The 20,458-nt window shown below is 68.1% G+C and overlaps 1 protein-coding gene across 2 annotated transcripts; it reads left to right on the top strand.

Moving 5' to 3' along the window:
• Positions 1-620: 620 nt before the first annotated feature.
• On the top strand, positions 621-16,783 carry RNF44 (ring finger protein 44). Of its 2 annotated transcripts, none has more exons than XM_082324571.1 (11): positions 621-777; positions 13,025-13,205; positions 13,581-13,797; positions 14,304-14,471; positions 14,665-14,841; positions 15,038-15,199; positions 15,278-15,402; positions 15,578-15,665; positions 15,811-15,932; positions 16,024-16,123; positions 16,391-16,783. In XM_082324571.1, exons 2-11 carry the CDS (start codon positions 13,099-13,101, stop codon positions 16,451-16,453), a joined length of 1,329 nt encoding a protein of 442 aa, XP_082180697.1. In that variant the 5' UTR covers positions 621-777; positions 13,025-13,098; the 3' UTR covers positions 16,454-16,783. The 2 variants fall into 2 exon arrangements, with proteins under 2 accessions (XP_082180697.1, XP_082180698.1); XM_082324572.1 differs by having other exon boundaries at positions 671-781.
• Positions 16,784-20,458: the final 3,675 nt, after the last annotated feature.

Raw genomic sequence — 20,458 nt, 5'->3', positions numbered from 1 at the left:
CTGGCCCCCTTCGCCCCTGTTCCCTGGGGAACCCGCGGGGTCTGGATTCGTGGGAATCTCTGGGGTCCCCCAGATGCCCAGCCTGCTCCGTGGTCCCCATCTCACCCCACACCTGGGTCCGGGAGCCCCCAGGGAAGGGGCTAGAGGGGGCCAGCCTGGGACCCCCCCCGAAAACCCCTCCAGAGCTGGTCCAGGATCCCCCCAGCCCCTGTGAATGCTGCCCCGAGACCCCCCCACAGACACCCGTGGGCTGCCTGGGGGTACCCCTGGAGCCCCCCAGCACTGGCCCAGGAGGAACCCCCTGAGCCCCCCGAGGCTGGTGCTGGACACCCCTCTGCAAACTGCCCCTGGGCTGTCCCGGGACCCCCCCACACCTCCCAAGGGCTGACCCGGGCCGTCGACCCCAGCCCACCCCCAGCCAGGCGTCTTCATGCGCTGCCACTCGGAGCGTTACGGCCGGAGCGCCCCGCCGTGCCGTGTTTTTAGGCGGCGCCGCTCTTAGGCGCAGTACGGCGAAGGGGAGGGGGGAACGGGCGCGCCCATCTGCGCGGCGCGGGGGGGGGAGGAAGCGGCGCGGCGCGGCCGGTTCCATCGCGGCGGCGGGGGCGCCATGAGGCGGGGCTGAGGCCGGGCCGAGGCCGGAGCGGGAGCGGCAGCGGGACCGGGACCCACACCGAGCCCGGCGGGCCCGGCCGCCGCGCCATGCGAGCGGGCTGAGCGGCGGGCAGGGCCGGGGCAGGCACCGAGCGGCCCGCGAGCGGCGGGGGCGCCCCTCCGGTAGGTACGGGGCGAGGCGGCGGCGGCGGGCCCGGGCTGCGCGGGGCAGGGCCGGTGCACCGGGGGCGGGCGGGACCGGTGCACCGGGAAAAAGCGGCGGGCAGGGCCCGGGGCTTGTGGAGGACAGGGCCCGGTGCACCGGGAGAAGGGAGCGGGCGGGCCCCGGTGCACCGGGAGAAGGAGGTAGGTAGGGCCGGGGCAGGGGGGCGGGGAGGCCGGCCCCGGTGCACCGGGGAGGGCGGCAGGCAGGGCCCGGTGTGTGTGGGGGGGCGGATGCGCCGGTCAGCGAAGCCCGGTGCGACGGGCGGAGGAGCGGGCGGGGGGCGGCGGGGCCGGGCCGGGCCCGGTGCGCGGTGGCTCGGAGCGGGCGGATGGCCGGGGCCCGGTGCACCGGGACCGGGGCCGAGCGCGGGGCCCGGTGCGCGGGGGGGTGGCGGCTGCAGCGGGGCTCGGTGGCCGTAAAGGGCAGCAGGGCCCGGTGCACCGGCAGCCGCACGCCGGCGGGAGGAGCCCCCGGTTCTCGGGGGGGGCGGGGGGGGGCCGCGGCAGGGGCTGCCCGGGGCACCGGGGAGGGCGGCGGAGCCGGAGCCCGGCCGCCTCTCGGGGCCTCGCCGGCAGAGCGGGGCTGGCCCCGGGCTGGCCTGGCCGTAGCCCCTTCTCGGGGGGCTCCCGCGTCCCCGGTTGGGCATCCGCGGCTCCGTTCCGTGTCCCTGACTCGCCGGACGCCCCGGGGATGCTCCGTCCGCCGCTGCCGGAGCCCCCGGGCCCTGCTGCCCCAGCCGGGGTCCGTAAGCAGGGCCTGGCTCGGGGCGAGCCCCCGGTGTGCGAGAGGGGATGGGAGGGGAAGCGGCGAAACTCTTGGTAAAGTTGGAAATGGGGAAGAGGTAGGAAACAAATAAACCCCAAAGGACGGGGCGGTGGCACCCGTGGCGGTGGCACCCGTGGCAGTGGCACCCGTGGCGGTGGCAGCCACCGACCCTGCCGCCTGCGTGCTGGCAGCGCGGGCTTCGTGCAGGGCCCGTGGCAGCCCTGTCCCGCAGAGGACGCGTGGGACCGGGCTGCGGGCAGCTGGGGCGTGCTCCCGGCCTCGCTTTCCCGGGCAGGAGTTGAGCCCCGCGGGCAGGCGGGTGCTGCTCCCCGCGAATGCGGCTTGGTTTTGCGCCGGCATCTGGGCCGCAAGCTCTGCACCGGTCCGGCGCGACCGGCCGTGCGTGTCTGCAGCTCCGGAGCTTGGCCTTGTGCTCGCCTCCTCGCCGTCCTGTGTCACCGCCTCGCTTGGTCGTTTCTGCTCCGCTGCTGGCTCTGATGCCCCGGGACCCCGAGTGCCCCCGTGCGCAGCGGCGGGGCCGTGCCCGGGGGGGCCCGGTCGGTTCCCGAGGCCGGGAGCCCTGGGAGGAGGAGCGGATGCCGGCCTCGCCGGCTGTCGGAGGGGAGCAGGCTGCGTCTGATGTCACTGCGGTGCATGGTGGGTAATTATGCACGTTGCAATGAAAATAATAAGGCCGGCTCCATAGCGGTGTCTAAAAATACTGCTAATGCAGAGTGCCTGCCGGGTGCCTTTGTTTGTCACCTTTGGGTGTTTGCTTTGAGGCTGGCCGGGCGGCGGGAGCCGCGCTCTGCGGCGTCACGCCCCTTGGGCGGTGGGTTTGGTTTAGCAGGTGAACTGCGGCCCCTCCGCTCGGGCAGCGGTGCCCGCGGAGCCGGCGCGGGTGTTGGCGTGGGAGGTGAGGCGGGAGCCACCTGGGTGCGTTTGGGAGGCTCCGGTGTCACCCTCCCTGCACTCAGCCGTGCAAGGAGCCGCGGTGAGGTGGCGGGGCTTTGTCCCCCCGTGGCCTTGCTTGGAGCCGGGCGCGCTGACACGTGGCTATTCCTGCGTCCCAGCGACGTGCCCCGATGTCCCCTGGCCGGTACCGGCGTGCTGGCCTGCCCGCAGGCGGGTTGGCAGAGATTGGGGTTCGGGCCCAGCCGGTGTGGTCCATCCGTCGCCGGTGTTGTGCAGCCGGTGCAGAGCTCGCTGGGGCCGGGGCTGCTGGGCTTTCCCCCCGGGGCTGCCTCCGCGGCATGTCCTGGCACCGGCAGGACGAGGACTGTGGCATCCTGCTGCTTTCTGGCTGAGCAGAGGCGGGAGGGAGGGAGGGAGGGATGCATGCATGCCCGGAGCAGAGGGAAATGGTGCGATGGGTGCTGGGTGGCACCTGGGTGCTGGCCCGGGGCAAGGGCTGCCCGGGGTGCTGGTCCCTGCTCCGTGGGCAGGCGGGCGCTCTGCCCGTCCGCTGTCTGTGCGGCTCTCGCTGCTGCTGTGGTCCCTCCATCTGCTGCCAGGAGCTGGTAGCTCCTCGCTGCAGCGGAGGGAGAGGCTTGCAGGGGTGGCGAGAGCCATCTGGAGCCCCGGCTGCTCCAGCCACCGGCCTGGCACGCTCGCGGGGGGACGGCGGCGTGTGGCAGGGCAGCAGCGGAGAGCTGGGAAGGGCAGGCAGCGGCGAGGCTGTGCGCTCGGGTCTCTGCGACGAGTCTCTTCCACTTCGTGCGCGGGGAGGTCGGAGCGGCAGCGGCTGCTCTTGGTTCCCAGTCGATGCTGGCGGAGGGCTCCGACTCCAGCCGTCGGCCGCGGGAGCCGAGCCTTGTCCCGCTTCACCTTGGAGCGGGCGGGGAGGCGTCACCCCGCCTGCGTGCTGGGCTGCCTCGCCTTTAGGGTCGCGGCTGCGTTTTTGGGGCCCCGTGCTGGGCTCTCCCTTCGCTGGAGGGGGAGCATTGCTGCTGCCTCCGCTCTTGCCAGGCGCTAAATCTGACCTCTGAAGCCGCGCGTGGCAGTGACGTTCCCTTGAGCGGTGAAACGCACCGTCCCTACCTGCCGCGGCGCGCGGCTCCCCTTTGGTGAGCGAGGAACAAAGAACGGGGAGAGGAGGCTTTGCGAATCCCCATCGATTCGCACCGTGGAAGCTGCCCGCTGTGTGTTTGCGTCTGCCTGCCTGGGACCAGGGCTCTGCGAGGGGAATTGATCAAGCTGTAAAACCCAGAGCCAGCTAATGAAATAGGGACTATAGATTTTTATTTTAAATGGAAGAGAGTTTAGGGGAGATTTAATTATCCCTGTTTTATGGACCTGTTAGAGGAATGAAATAACAGCCGGCAGGTAGGGCCCGGGCTTTGGCTCGCAGCAATCGTTCCAGGTGTGTGCAGAGCCGGCGAAGTCCTGCCACCCCGGGGCAGCAGCGGGGAGTGAAGCGAAGTCGCTCAGAGCAGAGCAGGACAGGGCGAAGTCCTGCTTGTCCTGCTGGGTGTTTCTGCTTCCCCGGCGGGAGTATCTGTGCTGAAATCGCAGCGGGGCTGGCCCTGGGGAGGTGGGCTCCCAGCCCAAACTGGGACTGGTGTAAGAAGAGCTCTCCTTGTCCCTGGGGCTTGGTGTGGGCCTGTCCTTGTGCTGGTGAACACTGGAGAGTTCTCTGTGCTCGCCGGGCTGTTTCCCCCCCCAGGTGTTGTTTCCCCCGGGGCCGCGGGCACCGAGCTCTCGCTGAAGCCTGCGTACCTGCGCAGAGCGTGTGGGGTTTGTAAATGAGAGCTGCAGAGTGCTGGGATTTGCTGGGCTTAGCTGTGTGTCGGACACAAGCTGTAGCACTGTCACTACAGCCACTCCTACTGTGTGCATCCACTTCACCGTCACGTGAGGCCGGCCGCGGGGCACGGCTGGGGAGGTGGTGGCTGGGCAGCCAGCGGCGAGTGGCACGGTGCTGGTTTTCGGCAGAAAAGCATGGAGCTTTTGGATGCTTTTGGTTTTTCATCTCTGAATCGAGGAGCTGGTGGACAGCATTTTCCCACCGTCCCTTGGCTCCCGGCTCGGGGCGAGCTGGAGAATTGCAGTTTGTCACCAGCCCTGGTGTAGGTGAATGGGTGGCCAAGGGATTTGCGTACCCACCGGGCAGGCGCAGCACACAGAGTGCCAGTTCGATGTGTCAGAGGCTGCTAAAACGTCTGAGGAAGCTGCGGGTGCTGGGGAGCCCTCCCAGAGGCCCTGTGAGAGCCAGGCCCCGAGCCCTGCGGTCACCAACCCGCACGAGGGTGTTGCGTGGCTCCCTGGGACAGGTCAGTTCTGGTGAGGAGCAGCGTGGATCCGTGCTGGTGGCTTGCAAGGGTGCTGGGAGAAGCCACCCTGCCAACTCTCCAAGCAGCAGAGCCACCCCAGGGTGCTTATCCTTTTCTTCACCCTTGCACCTGCAAGTCCTCAGCCGTTCACGACAGGAGCCTGCAGGGCACGAGCAGCCTGTGTCCAATATAGGCTGTCTGGGTTTTGTGGAACAGGGTGGTTTGGGAGGGCTCCCTGCTTCGCTGCGTGCATGGCAGAAGGCGAGGCGAGCAGTGTCCCCAGCAAGCAGCGCTCGTGACAGGCTTTGGGAGTATTATTTTCCAGCTGCAACCCGGTCCCTGGAGGCCTGGCCTTGCTGGCTGCGGAGCTGTAGCTGTGGGCTTTCCTTGGAAAGCAAGACGAGGGATTTCAGCTCGACCACGCAGAGCGGAGGACTGGCCTGCGATGCTGCGTGCTGGAAGCTGCTTCCTCTCGGGCGAGCCTGCGTGGTGGTGACCTCTCGCTGGCGCCCCTGGGAAGGGAGAGCCGGGGCTCTGGTCCTTCCCCCTCCAGCCTGGCAGCGCTGAGCCGCGGTCCCCTCTGGCAGGTTGTCTTTTCCCTGCTGTGCTGGGACTCCCTGGCTGCGTTTGCATTTTGAGCCGAGTGTCTTAGTTGCTTTTTCTCTCCGTGCCTGCGCTTGGGGAAAGCGGTGAACAATAAAAATCCACCGGCGAGAGCTGTAGCAGAGGTCAGCCAGCTCCCGTGCCCCAGGCTGCTCTGTTGTCACCGCACAGTCGCTCTTTGTGCACAGGGGCTGTCAGCTTGGAAGTCATGTTTTTGCTCTTAAAACCATCCCTGGGCACTGGTGTGGGGTTCTCGGTGAGTGAGGTACTGGGGAGGTATTGCAGCAAGACTCCTTCGCGCTTAAGGCAGCGGTCACTGCCTGTTTCGGTGCGTCTTGTAAGCAGCCTCCTGGCAAATTTTAAATCAAGGACAAAAGAGGGTAAATGGTTGCTGAAAATCATGAATTTCTCTAAGCTCCTTTCCGAAAATGATCGTTGCAGGTTGTCGGTGTCCCTGCAGGCTTCTTAAAATGCAAAACAAAACACCCAACCCAACTTCCTGACTGTCACTAGTGCTTTTGAGAGACGCTTCATTTTGCTGAGCGGTAACGAAATTGCTCTTTGCCGTCCACCAGCTTCTGGCTCTGCCCGTATCCTTTCGCTGGAGCCGCGACGCCAGACGCTGCCGCTCTGCCTCCCGCGCACCGGCGGCAGAAGGGCAGCGGGGAGGGGAGGCGGAGGGGTCCAGCCTGAGCCCAGCTGGCGGAACAGTGGGGAAGGTGTCTGGAGCCCAGCCCCTCCTGCCCTCGGCCGCTCGCTTGGCAGATGCTCTTAACACTGTCCACAGCATGTAGAGAGCGGGCTGGACGGGGAAGGATGCGTGTGAAGAGGTGGCAGGTGAGCTGGGGACTCCCAGGGACGCTGTGCGGGGATGGGGAGCGGGGCTGGAATCCCTGTTGCCTGGGCTGGCTCTGCCCAAGGAGAGATTGGGTCTGTTTTAGGAAAGAGCTGTCAGAAAAGAGAACTAAAATGCAAAGGGCAGAAGAGTACGGAGTCCTGAACCTCGGTGTCTCGTGGTAGGAAGGAAGGGGAGGACCGGGGAGGCCGCCCAGACAGCAGGTTGGGGACAGACGTGGTGGCGTTCGCTCTTCTTTCCCCACCCACGTGCAACTGAGCTGCGGAACCGGCTGCTGCAGGACGCCAGGACAGACGGAGGTGAGCGTGGTTCACCGGGCTTCTGTCCGGGGCAGAAGAGTCCACGCAGGCGAGCAGAGGACACCACCCATTGCTCAATGCTGCTGAGCTACAGAGGTACCTGAGCTGGGCCTGGCTGCTCCACCAGCAGCCTTCTGGTCACGTTATTCAGGTCGTGCCGGTGTTTCTAGGGCAAATGAAGGAAGGTGGAGTTATCTCTGCAGATTATTTACCCTGTCCTGAGGAAATGAAGGCTTGTGCAAGCTTACTGTTTATTTGCGAGTCTTCTGCTCTCTGCTTTGAACTTGCTGGATGGTGTCAGTTGTGGTAGGTGTCAGGTGTGCTGGCTGTCTCAAAGGTCTCGGCTTGCTACAAGCTCTGGCTTGTGGGGAGGGAGATGCTGCTAGTTCTCCCTCTGCAGTGCAGCTCTGCCTTGCTATTAGACATCAGAGAATCCACGTGGGAGAGATCGTCAGGAAACCGGGCGTTATCAGTTCCGCTGCCTGTGCAGCTCCTCGCTCCTCATGTCAGCATCCTCCACGTGTGTGTGGCTGGAGGCGTTTGACGGGAGTGCTGTCAGTCTGGGGGTGTGAGTGGGTGGCGTGCGATCGCGGCAGAGGCGTCCTGCCTCCGCTGCCAGCAAACTCGGTTCCACCGGGGTGTGCGGAGCGGGGAGGGAGCTCCTCGCTCCCCTGTCTCCCCAGCGGAGAAGCGCTTCACCCTGCGGTAGCTGCTGATGTTGGGGTGTCCCGTGTCCCCTGGTGCTTGCGTCGGGCCTTGGGTAGGGTGAGGACACTCCTGCAGCCTGGGAGCTTCTTGGTACTGGTTTCTTCCCGCTTGTTTTCCAGGCACTGGGGAGGGGAGAGAAGGATTTTAGGGCCTCTTCTTCTCCCTGGACTTGGGGGAGAGGCCAGGGAGAGCGTGGAGGTGAGCCATTGGCACGCTGGGTGTTGGGGAGAGGCCGGGGCAGAGCGTGCCTCCAGTGGGAGACGTGCTCACACCACTCGAATCACCCCGGCTAATCCTGTGACAGACCTGACCTATATAGGGGGCAGGGGAAGCGGCATGTCTGCGGCAGCAGATGGTGCCTTAAAGAGCCTGGGCTTGGGGAGGCTTCGGTTCTGCCGGCCTCTGGCTCTCGTGAGGGCGAGGATGGGCCGCCCGTCGGCTGCGGAGCAGCCGGGTTCAGCCCAAGCAGGCCCCGCAGGTAGAGAGCTTTCTAAGGCTGCTGCCTGGCACGGGGGGTCCTGCTCACCTGGGGTGTCACAGGTCTCGGTGGCTGGACTGGGGACCCCTTGTCCCGGCCCAGAAGCACTGACCAGTGCCGCTGTCCGTGGCCAGCCTTGCTGTGGCATCGGAGGGGCGCGCTTGGGCTCCTCGCGTGGCTCCTCCAGGCAGGGCTCTGGAGCAGCATCGTGTTGGTGGCTGCGTGTGTGGTTGTGTTCCTGAGATGGCACGGGGCAGGCGTGGGCTGAGCCCCTTCTGCGTGCTCTGACCCTGGGCTGGACGCGCGGTGCCCCGGCCTCGCGGCAGCTGGCTGGGCAGGCTCAGCACGGCCGCACGCGGCGTGGCTGGACCTGGCTCTGCCGCAGGAACCGTCCGGCCTGGCTGGGCAGGGAGCACGAGCAGCGCCTCACCGGCGAGCCGTGCTCCATTGATGGCTTCTCCCGACACCACGCTGAGGACATCGATAGCTGCTGGCCGCAGAGGAGCTGGTGAGGCTGGAGCGGGTTGGGAGTGTCTGCACAGATACCCACCATCTGTGCCCTCTGCCTGCTGCCCGGGCTCTGCCCGGGATCAGACCATGTCCTGGCAGCCTCGTAAGGGTGCGGTGATGCCTCTGCCCCACAAATAACGGCAAGGTCAAAGTGCAGAGTGCTGTTTACCTCTTCTTCCCTCTAGCCCCCAGCTCCTGAAGCAAAGAGGCTGTAGCAGAGCAGACCTTGAGGGTGATGGTTCAGGTCTGGGCTGACAATTCAGTCCTTTGGCTGTTTCCTCCTGGGGTGCCTGTATGAGCACAGGGGGTCTGACCCCGTCATCGGTCTGCCCCATGTCCTGCCGTGCCGCTTGCCTGTCCCGTGTGTCCCCTGCCATGGGGACAGCAGCAGCTGGCCTGGCGCCAGTCGTGGTGGAGGGAGCTTGCCCCAGGATGCTCCATGCCCCGGGGGATCCTCGTGCCTGGATTCGGGGTGAGGAGGTGGGAGCCGGCAAACTGGCCTCGAGACGGAGCCGGGACGGGGCAAAACCCAATCCGACTGCTCATCGCAATGGTGAGCCTACTGAATCGTTAAATCGTTGCCACCGATCTGAGGTTTTCTTTAAAAGGGGTGATGTTACAAATTAATTAGCTCCCTTTTGGATGTTAGCACTTGAAAGCCCAGCTGTCAGGGGAGGGCTGGTTTATAGGCATTACATCAGGGCTGCCGGCTGGCTCGCTCGCCTACCTGGGAATTTCTAATCGTGCGTTGCGACCCCGGGGAAGTTTGGCTTGGATGCGGCATCTGGTTTTCGGCAAAACCGCTGCCGCGCTTTCCCGAGCGCGGGGCTTCGAGGGGCGAGCGGCGCTGCCGGGGGCACGCGGGTTTGCCGCCCGGGGATGCTCCGGGGAGCCCCTGCTCCGTGTTTAATCGAGGGGAGAGAGCGAGCAGGAGTTTTTTTTTTTTTTGATGGAAAAGGGGCTTTTATGGTGCCTGGAAATTCAAATAGAGATGCCCTGGGAGAGGGGCTGGTGCGGCAGCGGTGAGCGGGAGGGGAACGGCTTCTCCATCGCCCCGTCCCAGGCGGGGGGCTGCCGGGGAGCCGCGCTCCCCTCGCCTTCCCCGGCCTCTCCGCCCAGCCGGCAGCGGGAGCACGGCGGCCCGGCCCGGTGCCGCTGGCCCCCGGGGCCCGCCGGCCTCACGGAGCTGCCGAAGCCGCAGGTAAGGCGCCACCTCCGCCTGGCCCCCCGCAGCCCTGCTCCCCGGCCCGGCGGGGCGAGGCGGCCGCTACCGGTACCGGGGCCCTTCGAGGTCTCGGTCGGGCCGCGCCGCCCCCGGGCCCCGTTGCTAAGGGGCCCCCTCTCCATGGAGACCGTTGCTAGGACACCGCCCCCCCCGTCGCGGCGGGGGGGGGGGAGGGGGAGGCCCGGCGCTGCCCCGCGTGGCCCCGCGCCTCCAAGATGGCTGCGGAGCGTGACACGCCTGGTCACGTGGGGCGCGCGCGCGCCGCGCCGCTCCCCCCCCCGCTCCCCCCCTCCCGCCAGCCGCGCGCGCTCCCGGGGCCTCCCGAGTGTTGTGACTCGGTCCGGTGCCTCCCGCCGCCGGTTCTTAAAGGGGCAGGCACCCCCCTCCGCTCCCCCGGCCCGGCGGCGGTTGCCCCGACCCGCAGCGGCGGCTCCGCGCCGCGGAAAACAAAAGAGGCACCGGAAAGAGCGGCGGCGGCGGCGGGGAGGGGGCCGGCCCGGCGGGGGGCGGGAGGCGGGAGGGAGGGAGGGAGGGCCGGCGGCGGGCGGGCGGGCGGGGGGGGGGGGGGGGCAGGCCCGGGCCCGGCGTCGGCGAACAAAGAGCGGCGGGAGGGGGCGGGGGCGCCGCAGCGGCACCGGAGCGGCGGCCCAGGCCATCGGTGCAGGTAGGTGCGGGGCCGGGGGGGGGGCGGCGGGGGCCGGAGCCCCGGTGGTACCTGCCCCGGGCGGCGGCGGCGGGGCCCGGCGGCCGCCTTTGTTATTGCTTTTGTTTGGCGCCGAGCACATGGCCCCGGAGCGGCCGCTCTTAAAGCCACAGCTCCGCGCCCGGCCCGGCACCGGCGGGGCTCCGCCGCGGGCTGCCGGTGCCCCGGGAAGGGGGGGCGGCGGGCTGGGGTGCGCTCCCGGGGTGCTGGGGTGCCCCGGCGGGGTGGTGCAAGGTGGGGTGTCCCGGCGGGGTGCTGCAGCCGGCGGGGTGCTCCGGGATGTGCCGCCGTCCCGGAGACCCCCCCCCCCCCCTCCGCCTCCAGGGACCGGGGGTCGGGTTTGGGGGCGGCGGGGCGGCCCTCCCGACGGGGCTGCCGGTGCGGCGGGGCCGGCGGTGACCCCCGCTCCCGGGGGAGTTCGGCGGTGCTCGCTTGGGAAAGGCGGGGAGCCCGGGGTGCCGGGACGGAGGCGGCGAGGGGTGGTACCGGGGCGGCAGGACCCCCGGGGCGGCGATGGCGGGGCGGGCGGCTTCCCCCGGTAGCCCCGGAGCCCGGTGCTGCCCGAGCAGATGGCACCGGGCGTGAGCGCTGGCGCGCTGCTAACTTTGTTCTCGGCGGGGCCCGGCGGCCTCCCCCCCGCCCCACCGAGGGGCTGCGGGGTCCCCCGGGCTCCGGGGCTGCGGTGGCCTCCGCGGGGTCACGGTGACCCTGCCCGGGGTGGCCGCTGGCTCCCAGCCGTGGGGGGCGAGGGAGGGAACCGGGTGCGCCGGTGCGTGGGACGGGAGGGTGGGTGCTGGTTGTGGCAGGACGGGGACCGTGCCAGCCCCGTCTCCGTCCCGGTGACCCGGGGACGTCCCGCCTTGCGGGAGCCCTCGGGGTGCCGTCCTGGGAGCGCGGGCAGCCCCCCTGCTCCGGGGGTCCCGCCAAGAGGCGAGCCCCTGGCGTGGCTGTCCTGGCCCTCTGCGGAGGCGCTCCCCGTCCCCAAGCCCATCGCCGCGGTGTCCGGGCTGGAAGGTGCCCACCGGGGTCACCCAGGGCCTTTGGGTACCACGTGCGCTCTGGACGCGAGGATGCGGAACCGGCGGCGCTGGCGGCGGTAACACCTCGGGGAGGCTCCTGGGAGCGGGGTTAAACCTGGGCCGCCGCCGCACCCCGGCCCCTAGCCCACTGGCGGGGCACCCACCACCCTGGGCAGGGGCTCGGGGGCAGAATAAAACACCCGTGGGGCAAAACCCCCGGGCCTCTTCCCCGCTGGCAGCCACAGATGGGCTTGGGGGGGCTCAGCCTGTGGCTTCTTGGGTTTTTTTTTTTCCTTTTCTCCCCAAAACAGGGAGGGAAATTTGCTTTCAGCTTCCGAAATGGGAGGGTGGACGGGGGTGAGGTGATGAGGAGAGCTGTGTGTGGCACAGGGCTCGCCCCGGTGACTTCCCGCCGCGGTCGGTGTCACCCAGGCGTGACATTGCAGCTTCTCCTTGCGAGGGTGAGACCCCCCCCAGCCTCCTCCCGGGGCCGAGCGGCGCTCCCCGGGCTCGGGGTGCCCTTCCTCTGCCATGGGCACTGAGGAGGAGGAGGAGGGAGGGCTGAAGAAGGAGCTGCTTTGGGAGGGCACAGCACCAGCCTGCGGGCGAGCTGGATTTAGGGGCACGTGGGGTGCGGTGTCAAGGCCAGGGCTGCTCCCGCTTGCTGGCCGTGGCTGCGGAGGCCGAGGGAAGGTGCCCGGGGGAGGCCTCGGGGGGGGGCTGGGCACCCACGGAGCCTGGGGAAGCGCAGTCCCGCATGCAGGTGTCCCCTCTGGGCAGTGCCGAGCTTCACTGAGGCTGGGGGGGCTGAAACGTGTGGCGGGAGCGGGGCTCTGCCGTGGGGACGCCACTGGGCGCGGGGGGCGAGCAGAGCCGCCTGCCCGGCTCCAGCCGCAGCCCCTGCCTGTCCCCCCCTCCGCGGGGACGTGCGGTCGTGTCCCCTGCGCGGCAGGGAGTTGGCGGGCATAGACCGAGCCAGAGCAGGGCCGTGAGCCCCGCTGGCCCCCGCCAGCCCCCCGTGCCTGTCACTGGGGCGGCAGCAGGAGCCCAGCAAGAGAGAGCAGCCCCTAGAGCAGCACCGGAGCCCGTCTGGGCCAAGGACGCGCTGGAAACCCCCCCACGCCACGGTTCAGGCTCCCCGTCAGCCGGCGGGCGGCCTGGGACGCTGCCGCAGCCACAGGGCCCTTCGCTTCTTGGTTTTCTCTGTGCCAAAAACAAGTGCTTCTCTCTCATTCGGTGTCCGTGTCTTGCATGGGGGGGGTGTCTCTGGCCACGCGGTGGGGGGACAGTAACTGGGGGGGGGGGACGTGGGCTCTTCCTGACCCCCCTGCCAGGGCTGCATCCAGCCCCGGGAGAGGGGGTGGGCGCAGGTCTAGGTCCCGGAGCAGCAAGAGCTCCGGTCATCGGCATCGCCATCCCCGCGGGGAGGGAGCAGCAGGCCGAGCCGTGCGGGGACAGCGGCGCTGGGGTGGCTCGGAGTCACTTGTGCGGTGCGGGTGGCAGGGCTGGGCATGGGAAGGGTGGCCTGGCTCCCGGCGTGGAGGGGGCACGGGCGGGAGCCAGGCGGGCTGCAAGCCCTCCCGGCGTGTCTGTGGGTGCAGCGGCTGCCCCGGCCTCGCTCCGTGCCTCTCCTCCCTTCCCTCTCCCAAAGCAGGCGGCGGGGGAGCGGGATGGGGCAGTGCTGCCCAGGCCTGGGGCGCAGGGAGGATTTGGGGCTCCTGGAGCCCCCGGAATTGGGGTGCTGTGACCCGCTGTCCTTCTCGCAGGATCCAAGGTGCTGGTGTCTCGCCCTGCCTGGAGCCTGAGGTCCCGCGCACCCATTTGCCTCCCGACGTCACCAATGCGACCATGGGAACTGGCAGTGAATAGGCGGCCACCCTCTGCCCCTTTTAACCAGCACCGTTTCTCGGGGGGACCCTGCAGCAGCCCCGACCACCTCCGGCGAAGGTACGGGACGCAGGGCGGTGCGGAGCCCCGTCACCCGTGGTGCGTGGGGACGCGGGGCTGGTTCTGTGGCCCCGCTGGGGCAAGCCGCCGGCTCCCGGGGGGCTCGGGGGGGCAGATCGCGGCAGGGAAGCACGTCCACCTGGCCTGGCCGATGGGTCCCTGGGGAGCAGGGGTCCCTTTTGTGCGGGGGGCACATGCAGGGTGAGCAGAGGAACCGGTTCTGGAGCTCCTCAGCCAGACGAGGAGCCTGGCCTGGCCCCATGTCCTGAGAGCTGGGCTAGCACTGACCCGCCTGCGGCCACCCTGCCCGGGGCTGTGGTGCCCCTGGCCCGGGGGTCACTCCTGCTCTGTTTCTCTCCCGCGGTGGCCCCGCAGCCCCCCTGCCAGGCGTCAGTGGGGACGACGCGACCGACCTCTGGCAACCCCGCTGGGCCAGGATGAGCCCCAGCTGCACCCTGCCTTCCCCCAGCAGCCGCACATCCCTGTAGATGAGCCCCGCGCCTACGCTCTCCCCAGCACGCCGCCACGAATGCTTCACCCGGCCGCTCACCCGCCCCACCAGAACCCATTCATGGTGGATCTGCATGACCAGGTAGGTGCTGTAGCCCCCAGCCCCAACCCTAAGGGTGACCCTGTGGTAGCCCTGGGCTAGTGTCTGGGGCGGTGGTCCCAAGACATGTCCCTGGGTCCCCTCTGGCCGGTTGCTTGCTGCTGGGAGCACCTGGCCCTGAGGCCGCCGGTGCTCTTGTTCTCTGAGCACTCAAAGCCTGGGGTCCCCCTGCCACCTTGGGTGTGCCCAGGGTGGTCCCTGCTCCCAGGGGCTGGGGACAGTCATAGGGTTGTTCACGTCACAACTGTTACCATTGTCCATGGTGGCGGTGCTGGGTCGGAGGCTGTGCCAGCCTGTCCGCAGGGAGCAAAGAGGGGTCCAGAACCCCGCCTCGAACCCAGCCTGCGCTCAGTCCCCCTCCTCTGGCCGCACCGGTGGGACGGAGGTGCCGGGCGGTTGTGTCCCAGCGCCCTGCTGCCACCCTGCCAGGACGGGGCCAGCTCAGCCGGGGCTGTACCCTGACTGTGCCCTCGGCGCTTTGTCTTCAGGTGCACCAGGGACCTGTCCCTCTCTCCTACACGGTTACCACCGTCACGACGCAAGGCTTCCCCATCCACGCCGGCCAGCACATCCCTGGGTGCAGCACCCAGCAGCTCCCAGCATGCTCAGTGATGTTCAGTGGACAGCACTACCCGCTCTGCTGCCTCCCGCCCCCGGTGAGTCACGGTGGGGGACACCCACAGGGGACCCGGGCTGTGGGTGCCCGGGGGTCGCGTGGGTACCCGAGCCCACCGGAGTGCAATATTTTGGGGGCACAGGGTCTGCTGGAGGCCCTGGGGAGGGGGCAGGGATGCAGCTGTGCCCACGGTGGGTGTCTGACCCCCGTTTTTCTCTCTCTCTCCCCCACAGCTGATCCAGGCATGCGCCATGCAACAGCTCCCCGTCTCCTACCAGACGTTCCCCCCCATCATCTCCAGCGACCATTACATCCTGCACCCCCCTCCGCCGCCAGTGCCCCCCCACCAGCCGCCCCACATGGCCCCCCTGGGGCAGTTTGTACCTCTCCAAGCCCAGCACCCGCGCATGGTGAGTTGGGGTGGGGGTACGGGCTTGGGGACACGATGCGCCCTGTGGCCCAACAAAGATCACCTTGGGAGTCTTGTCCTTCTGCAGCCTCCGTGGGTCTGAGCTGGGGGTGACGGGTGGGATGCCCAGGGCATCCCTGCTAGCGTCGGGGGAGCATAATTTGGGGACCCCCCCCAGCCTAACTGTTTCCCCGCAGCCTCTGCAGAGGATAGACAATGACGTGGACCTGCGAGGGGAGCAGCACCCCATCGCGGGCTTCACGTACCCCCCGTCCCACCACGCTCCCACGCTCTCCCCCTCCGTGCCGCTGCATTACCTCCCCCACGACCCGCTGCACCAAGAACTGCCATTTGGCGTGGTGAGTCCCCGTCTCGCGGAGGGGCGGGGGGACGCCACGGGGCTGGCACGGCTCTCAGCGCCCCGTCTCTCCCCGCAGCCATACCCCCACATGATGCCCCGGCGGCTGAACACCCAGCGGTACCGGCTGCAGCAGGCGCTGCCCCCTCCGCCGCCCCCTCCGCCGCCCCCCCCGTACTACCCGAGCTTCCTGCCCTATTTCCTGTGAGTACCGCGGGGGACACGGTGGCACCGTGACGGGGGACACGGTGGCACCGCCGACGGGGGCGCACGGCGGCGCGGTGTTGGCACGGGTGGCTCTGCCCCGCCCTGGGGATGCCAGGGCGGAGGTTGGGGTTTGCGGCCCCACACCGACTGCCCCGTCTTTCCCCCTCCTCAGCTCTATGCTTCCCGTGTCGCCGACGGCCGTGGGGCCCACGATCAGCCTAGACCTGGACGTGGATGATGTGGAGATGGAGAATTACGAGGTGCGGAGGCTCTGCTTCCCCGCGGGGTGACGGGATGGGGGAGCCGGGGGGGGTTGGGGATCGCTCTGCCAGGGTGGGGAGAGCCTGGAGGGGTGCTGTGCCGGGGCATGAGCTGAGCTGGGCCGGCCTCTGCGTCTCCCTCCAGGCACTGCTGAATCTGGCCGAGCGGCTGGGGGAGGCCAAGCCGCGGGGACTCACCAAAGCAGACATCGAGCACCTCCCGTCTTACCGCTTCAACCCCGAGAGCCACCAGTCCGAGCAGACCCTGTGAGTGAGCCTGGGGGGCACGGGGGTGCCTGGTGGGGGGCCGGGGGCCGTGGCTGCGTGGCGGGGCCGTACTGACGGCTGCCTCCCCCAGGTGCGTCGTGTGCTTCAGCGACTTTGAGGCCCGGCAGCTTCTCCGCGTCCTGCCCTGCAACCATGAGTTCCACGCCAAGTGTGTCGACAAATGGTTAAAGGTACTGCCCGTGCCCGCTGCGGGGAGTGGGGCGGCTTCTTGGGGTGCTGCGGGCGCAGGGCGCTGCCTTTCGGGTGGTGTCGGTGCCATGCAACACAGGATGCGCTGGGCGCGGGGGCCAAGCACCGTGCCGGGCTGGATCAGGCACTCCCGGGCTGCGGCACGCTGCGGGGTGCTCCAGCCCTTGGCGGTGGGGTAGGGGTGGCCCTGGGTGCAGCGGGTGCCATGGGGCGCCCGCTCACTTGCCCCCGTATCTCCTTGCCCGTAGGCGAACCGCACGTGCCCCATCTGCCGGGCGGACGCGTCGGAGGTGCAGCGGGAGGCGGACTGAGGCTGGCGGGCGCTGTGCCGCACAATTCGCTAGAGGACGAGGACGCCGGGCCGGGGCGGGGGCCGCTGCCCGCTGCTAGGGCCTGGCCCTGCGCTTACCCCCCCTCCCCAAAGCCTCTCCTCGGATGTGGTGAGCATTGAGCAGTCCGGGCTCCCGGCCAGCCCTCCTCCTCCCCGCCGGGGCACGGACTCGGCCGGACGCCTGCCCGCTGCGCTCCCCGGGCCCCGAATCGTGTTGTGCTGGAGGCGGGAGGCGCGTGGCCGTGCCCTCCGCGCTCCAAAGACGCTGTTGTTGCTCCATCACTTTCCAGGTCTTTGTACTCTGCTAGGGGATTAGTGTTTTTTTCCCTTTGTCACTTTTATTTTTTTTGGTTTTTTTTTTTTCACGGTAGGGTTTTTTGGTTTCCTCCCGTTTCCTTTTCCGTCGCGTTTTTGGTTCCGTGGCCGTTTGACCCAGTGGCGCGCGGGCGGCTCCTCCCCTCGGCGTTGCTTGCGGAGGACGCGGGGAGGAGAGAGGAAGGAGCGCCGCGGGTTTCATGCCGGCGGGTTTCATGCCGGCGGCACCCCGAGCCGGAGCGCCAGGCCGGCCCCGGGGGCAGCCGGAGGAGGTGGCCGGCGGAGCGCGGCCAAGGTGGGACACCAGCAACCCCGCGGCGTGGCCGGGGCAGGAACGCCTCCGTCCCCGCTCCTGCATGCAGCCTGGCGCGGCCCCTCTCCCGCCTCGGCTGCCCTGGGGAGCCCCGGAGGGTTATGGCTGCTTGGGGTCTTTCCCCGGTGGGACGACGGTGCTGGCGTGGCCCCGGCCCCTCTCCCCGTTCGTTCCCCCGTGCCCGGCCGGCGCAGCTCCCTGGGCCGGGCCATGTGGCGTCCCGTGAGGCAGCTGGGACGGGGGGGGGACACACGCCGTCCCCGCGGCCGTGCGGTGTCCCTGCTCCCGCCGTTGTTTCTCTGTCCCGCCGCCATGAATCGAAATGGCCCCACGCCCCCGTCCTGCTGGCTGGACGGCGCAGCGCGGTGCCTCGGGCCGGGGGGCAGCGGGGGGCCGGCCGGGCTGCGGCGGGTGCCCCCCGGCCCCCGGAGCAGGGGGGGTTTTTATCCATAACCTCGTGGTGTATTTTCAGTGCTACCCCCGGCCCTGCCCCGGCTGGCGCGGGGAGGGGAGCTGTGAGCAGCCCCCCGCCGCCGTATCCCCCCCTGCCCGCGCGGGGCCGGGCAGGCCGGCGTCCCGTCGACACGGGACCGGGAGAGAAGCCGCCGCCACGCCGTCGCCCGGCTCCAGCAATCCCGCGCGCGGCCGTCGTTTTTGCATGATTAATTAGCGAGGAGGGTGACGGGGAGGCAGTGGCGGAGGGGCGAGAGGACGGCGCTCCCCCTCGCCGCGGCGCTGACGCCTGGGAGCCTCCGAGCGGACGCCAGCCCTATGTAAATGTTCACAAATATGCATGCATGTCTGACCAGCTTGGAACGTGGTCTTGGCTACGTCTAGCCGGCTGTGGGGTGAGGGGGGTGGGGAGAGGGGTTTTTGTGCTCAGCTGATACTGCCATGCACTGTACTGCACATGTCCGCAACGCCACAGCAGGACCGTGAGACTTTCAGGGCCGTCCCCGCCGGGGTCTGCGCCCCTCCGAGCGGGAGGCGGCGGCCGGGGGGGTTGGGGGGGGGAGCGCCCGCGGCGGCGGCGTGTGCAAGGGGATGGGGTGGGAGGGAGGGGGCCGCTCCCCGCGGGGCGGGGGGCAGGCGGCGGGGCTGGCCCCCGGCGGTGGCCACGGCCGCCGCGCTGGGGCTGGGTGCGAGGCGAGCGGCCGCGCCCGGCAGGTGGGTGGGCGGGACGGCGCTTCCCGCCCTGCCGCGCCATAGGTCCGGAGGGGCGGTGCCAATCACCGGGCTGCTGAGGTAGGCCCGCTCCCCATTGGCGGAGGCCTCTCCTAGCACGCCGGTGGGCCGGCCCCGGCCTCCCGCCCAGCCAATCAGGCGTGGGGGGCAGCGAGCGGCACGGCGCTATTGGCCGGCTCCCCCTTGCCTCCCTTCCCCAGCCTCTCTAGCGGCCGCCCTCGGTGCGAAGCGTCGAGGCCGAGGGCCCCGGCCTGGCGCCACCAGCTCCGCCGCGGCGCGGGCGCTGGCACCGCTGGGCTCGGTGCCCCTCGGGCAGGACCCCGGCCCCCTCCCCGTCCCTCGCTCAGTGACAGATAACCAAAGGAGTCCCCGTGCCGCGCGGCGGCCTCGCGCCCCCGGAGACGCCCCCTCCTCCCCTCCCGCCCTCGCGGTGCCCAGGGAGCCAGGAAAGCCTTACGGTCCTTTGACGGCGACTCGAAAGCTCACAGCTCGTGTGCTGCAGAATTTATTCCAATGAGCAGCTAAAAGTATCATTTAAAAAAAAAAAAAACAACAAAAAGAAAAAACGACAAAAAAACAAAAAAAAAAACCTACTAAAAAACAATTATTTAGGGTGTTTGTGATTGCTGACTGCGCTGTAGATACCACTGTTTACCAATGATTTCCTGTGGTGGGATAGTGGACTGTTTACTGTTCTATTATACCAGTCCCCGGGCCCTCCGGTGGGACCCCCGCGGCCCCCGCGGCTCCCCGGAAGGTGCTAGGACGTGTGTTCTGTGTTAGAAAGTTTTTATATATATATATATATATATAAATATATATATATAATTTTTTTTGCTCTGTTACTTGCACATTTTACAGTTACCTCATTTTTCCCATGTATGTATTTGAAAAAAGGCTAATATATAGAAAAAAAAAGGTTCTTAAAGCTCTAAAAGTGTTTGGTTTTTTTCCATTCCATTGGAATCATATTGGTTTTGTAGCATTTAACATAACTAGTATGTTGTATTATATATATGTGTATTATACTGATTGAAATTTTTAACAGATTTGTACTTTTTTTAAAATGAAAGTTGCTAGTTCTGCTTGACCAAGTAGTGCAATCATTATTTTTTTTAATGTTGTGGCTGATTTTGAGAGGGATATTCACTAATAAATGTATGATGTATACCAACACGCCGTGCCCCCGCTCTTGTCTCGGCGCGGGCTCGAGGAGGGGCCGGGGTGGCCGCGCTGGGTCACCCGGAAGGGGCTGAGGCCGGGCTAAAACTCGGGTCAGGGATGGGGGGTCCCCAGGCCATCACCGAGCCAGCGGAGGGAGGGCGCAGCAGCTGGGGGAGCCCCGGAGAGGGCACGAGGGTGGAAGCGAGCACCCCAGAGGGGTCGGGGATGGAGCAGGAACCCCTCGCTCCCGCCCGGAGATCCCTGGCAGCTTGCACCGAGATGCCTGGATGCCGTCCTGAGAGACAGCGTCTTCCCGGGGGGCTCCGGCACCATGGCAGGGGCAGCTCCGGCCCCACCAGGGCGATCCCTGCACGCCCCAGAGCAGCCCCAGGCTGGGCTCTTGGAGCCGAGCCGACGCATCCAGCCCAGGTGCCACAGGGGCTGCTCGGGGCTAAGAGCAAGGCTGCTATCCCCAAAAATCCTGCTCCAGAGGCTCCAAGGCCAGAAGGGGAACAGCTCTTCCCTTGGGAGGAGAATGAAGGATCTCTTCTCCCTGTTGAAGAAGCCACACCAAGCCCTGGAGCCTCCAGGGAAGGAGGGGGGTTTACCCCAGCTTGCAGGGGTCAGAAATGGCTCCCCTCTGCAGTTTCTGCGCACCAGTCAGCACGGCTACCTGTCCAAAACCGCTGACCAGCAGGCAGGGGCAGGCAAGGAATGGGCTCCTGCCCCTCTCCCTTCGGGCAGGAGCCGATAGCACCGCTCCCCGGCTACGAGACCAAGCCTCGGGGGGGGGAAAGAGAGGCTCACACCCCAGCTTCTCCACGTCACACCTCGCATGTCTTTTATTTCACCTCTAACTGATGCAGGAGGGACCCGTTTGAGCAAAGGGCTGGCCCCCTCGCTCCTGCCCAGCCTCGCGCCACGGGCAGGCAGCACCGCAGCCCCCCCAGCGCCGCCTTCCCCCCGTGGGGTGCACGCTCTTACCCCCGCGGCTCCGCCAGCACAACG

Source organism: Platalea leucorodia, assembly GCF_965183815.1.
Source record: "Platalea leucorodia genome assembly, chromosome: 11".
In the NCBI taxonomy this organism is placed as follows: Eukaryota; Metazoa; Chordata; class Aves; order Pelecaniformes; family Threskiornithidae; genus Platalea; species Platalea leucorodia.
This window is presented reverse-complemented; position numbering and strand designations above follow the sequence as displayed.

What these genes read in the sequence shown, in the direction of transcription:
- RNF44 (XM_082324571.1), top strand. Translation starts at nt 13,099, where the DNA reads ATGCGACCATGGGAACTGGCAGTGAATAGGCGGCCACCCTCTGCCCCT. An exon ending in TGGTGGATCTGCATGACCAG is followed by an intron (nt 13,798 to 14,303) that starts GTAGGTGCTGTA and finishes CTTTGTCTTCAG; the next exon opens with GTGCACCAGGGACCTGTCCC. An exon ending in TCTGCTGCCTCCCGCCCCCG is followed by an intron (nt 14,472 to 14,664) that starts GTGAGTCACGGT and finishes TCTCCCCCACAG; the next exon opens with CTGATCCAGGCATGCGCCAT.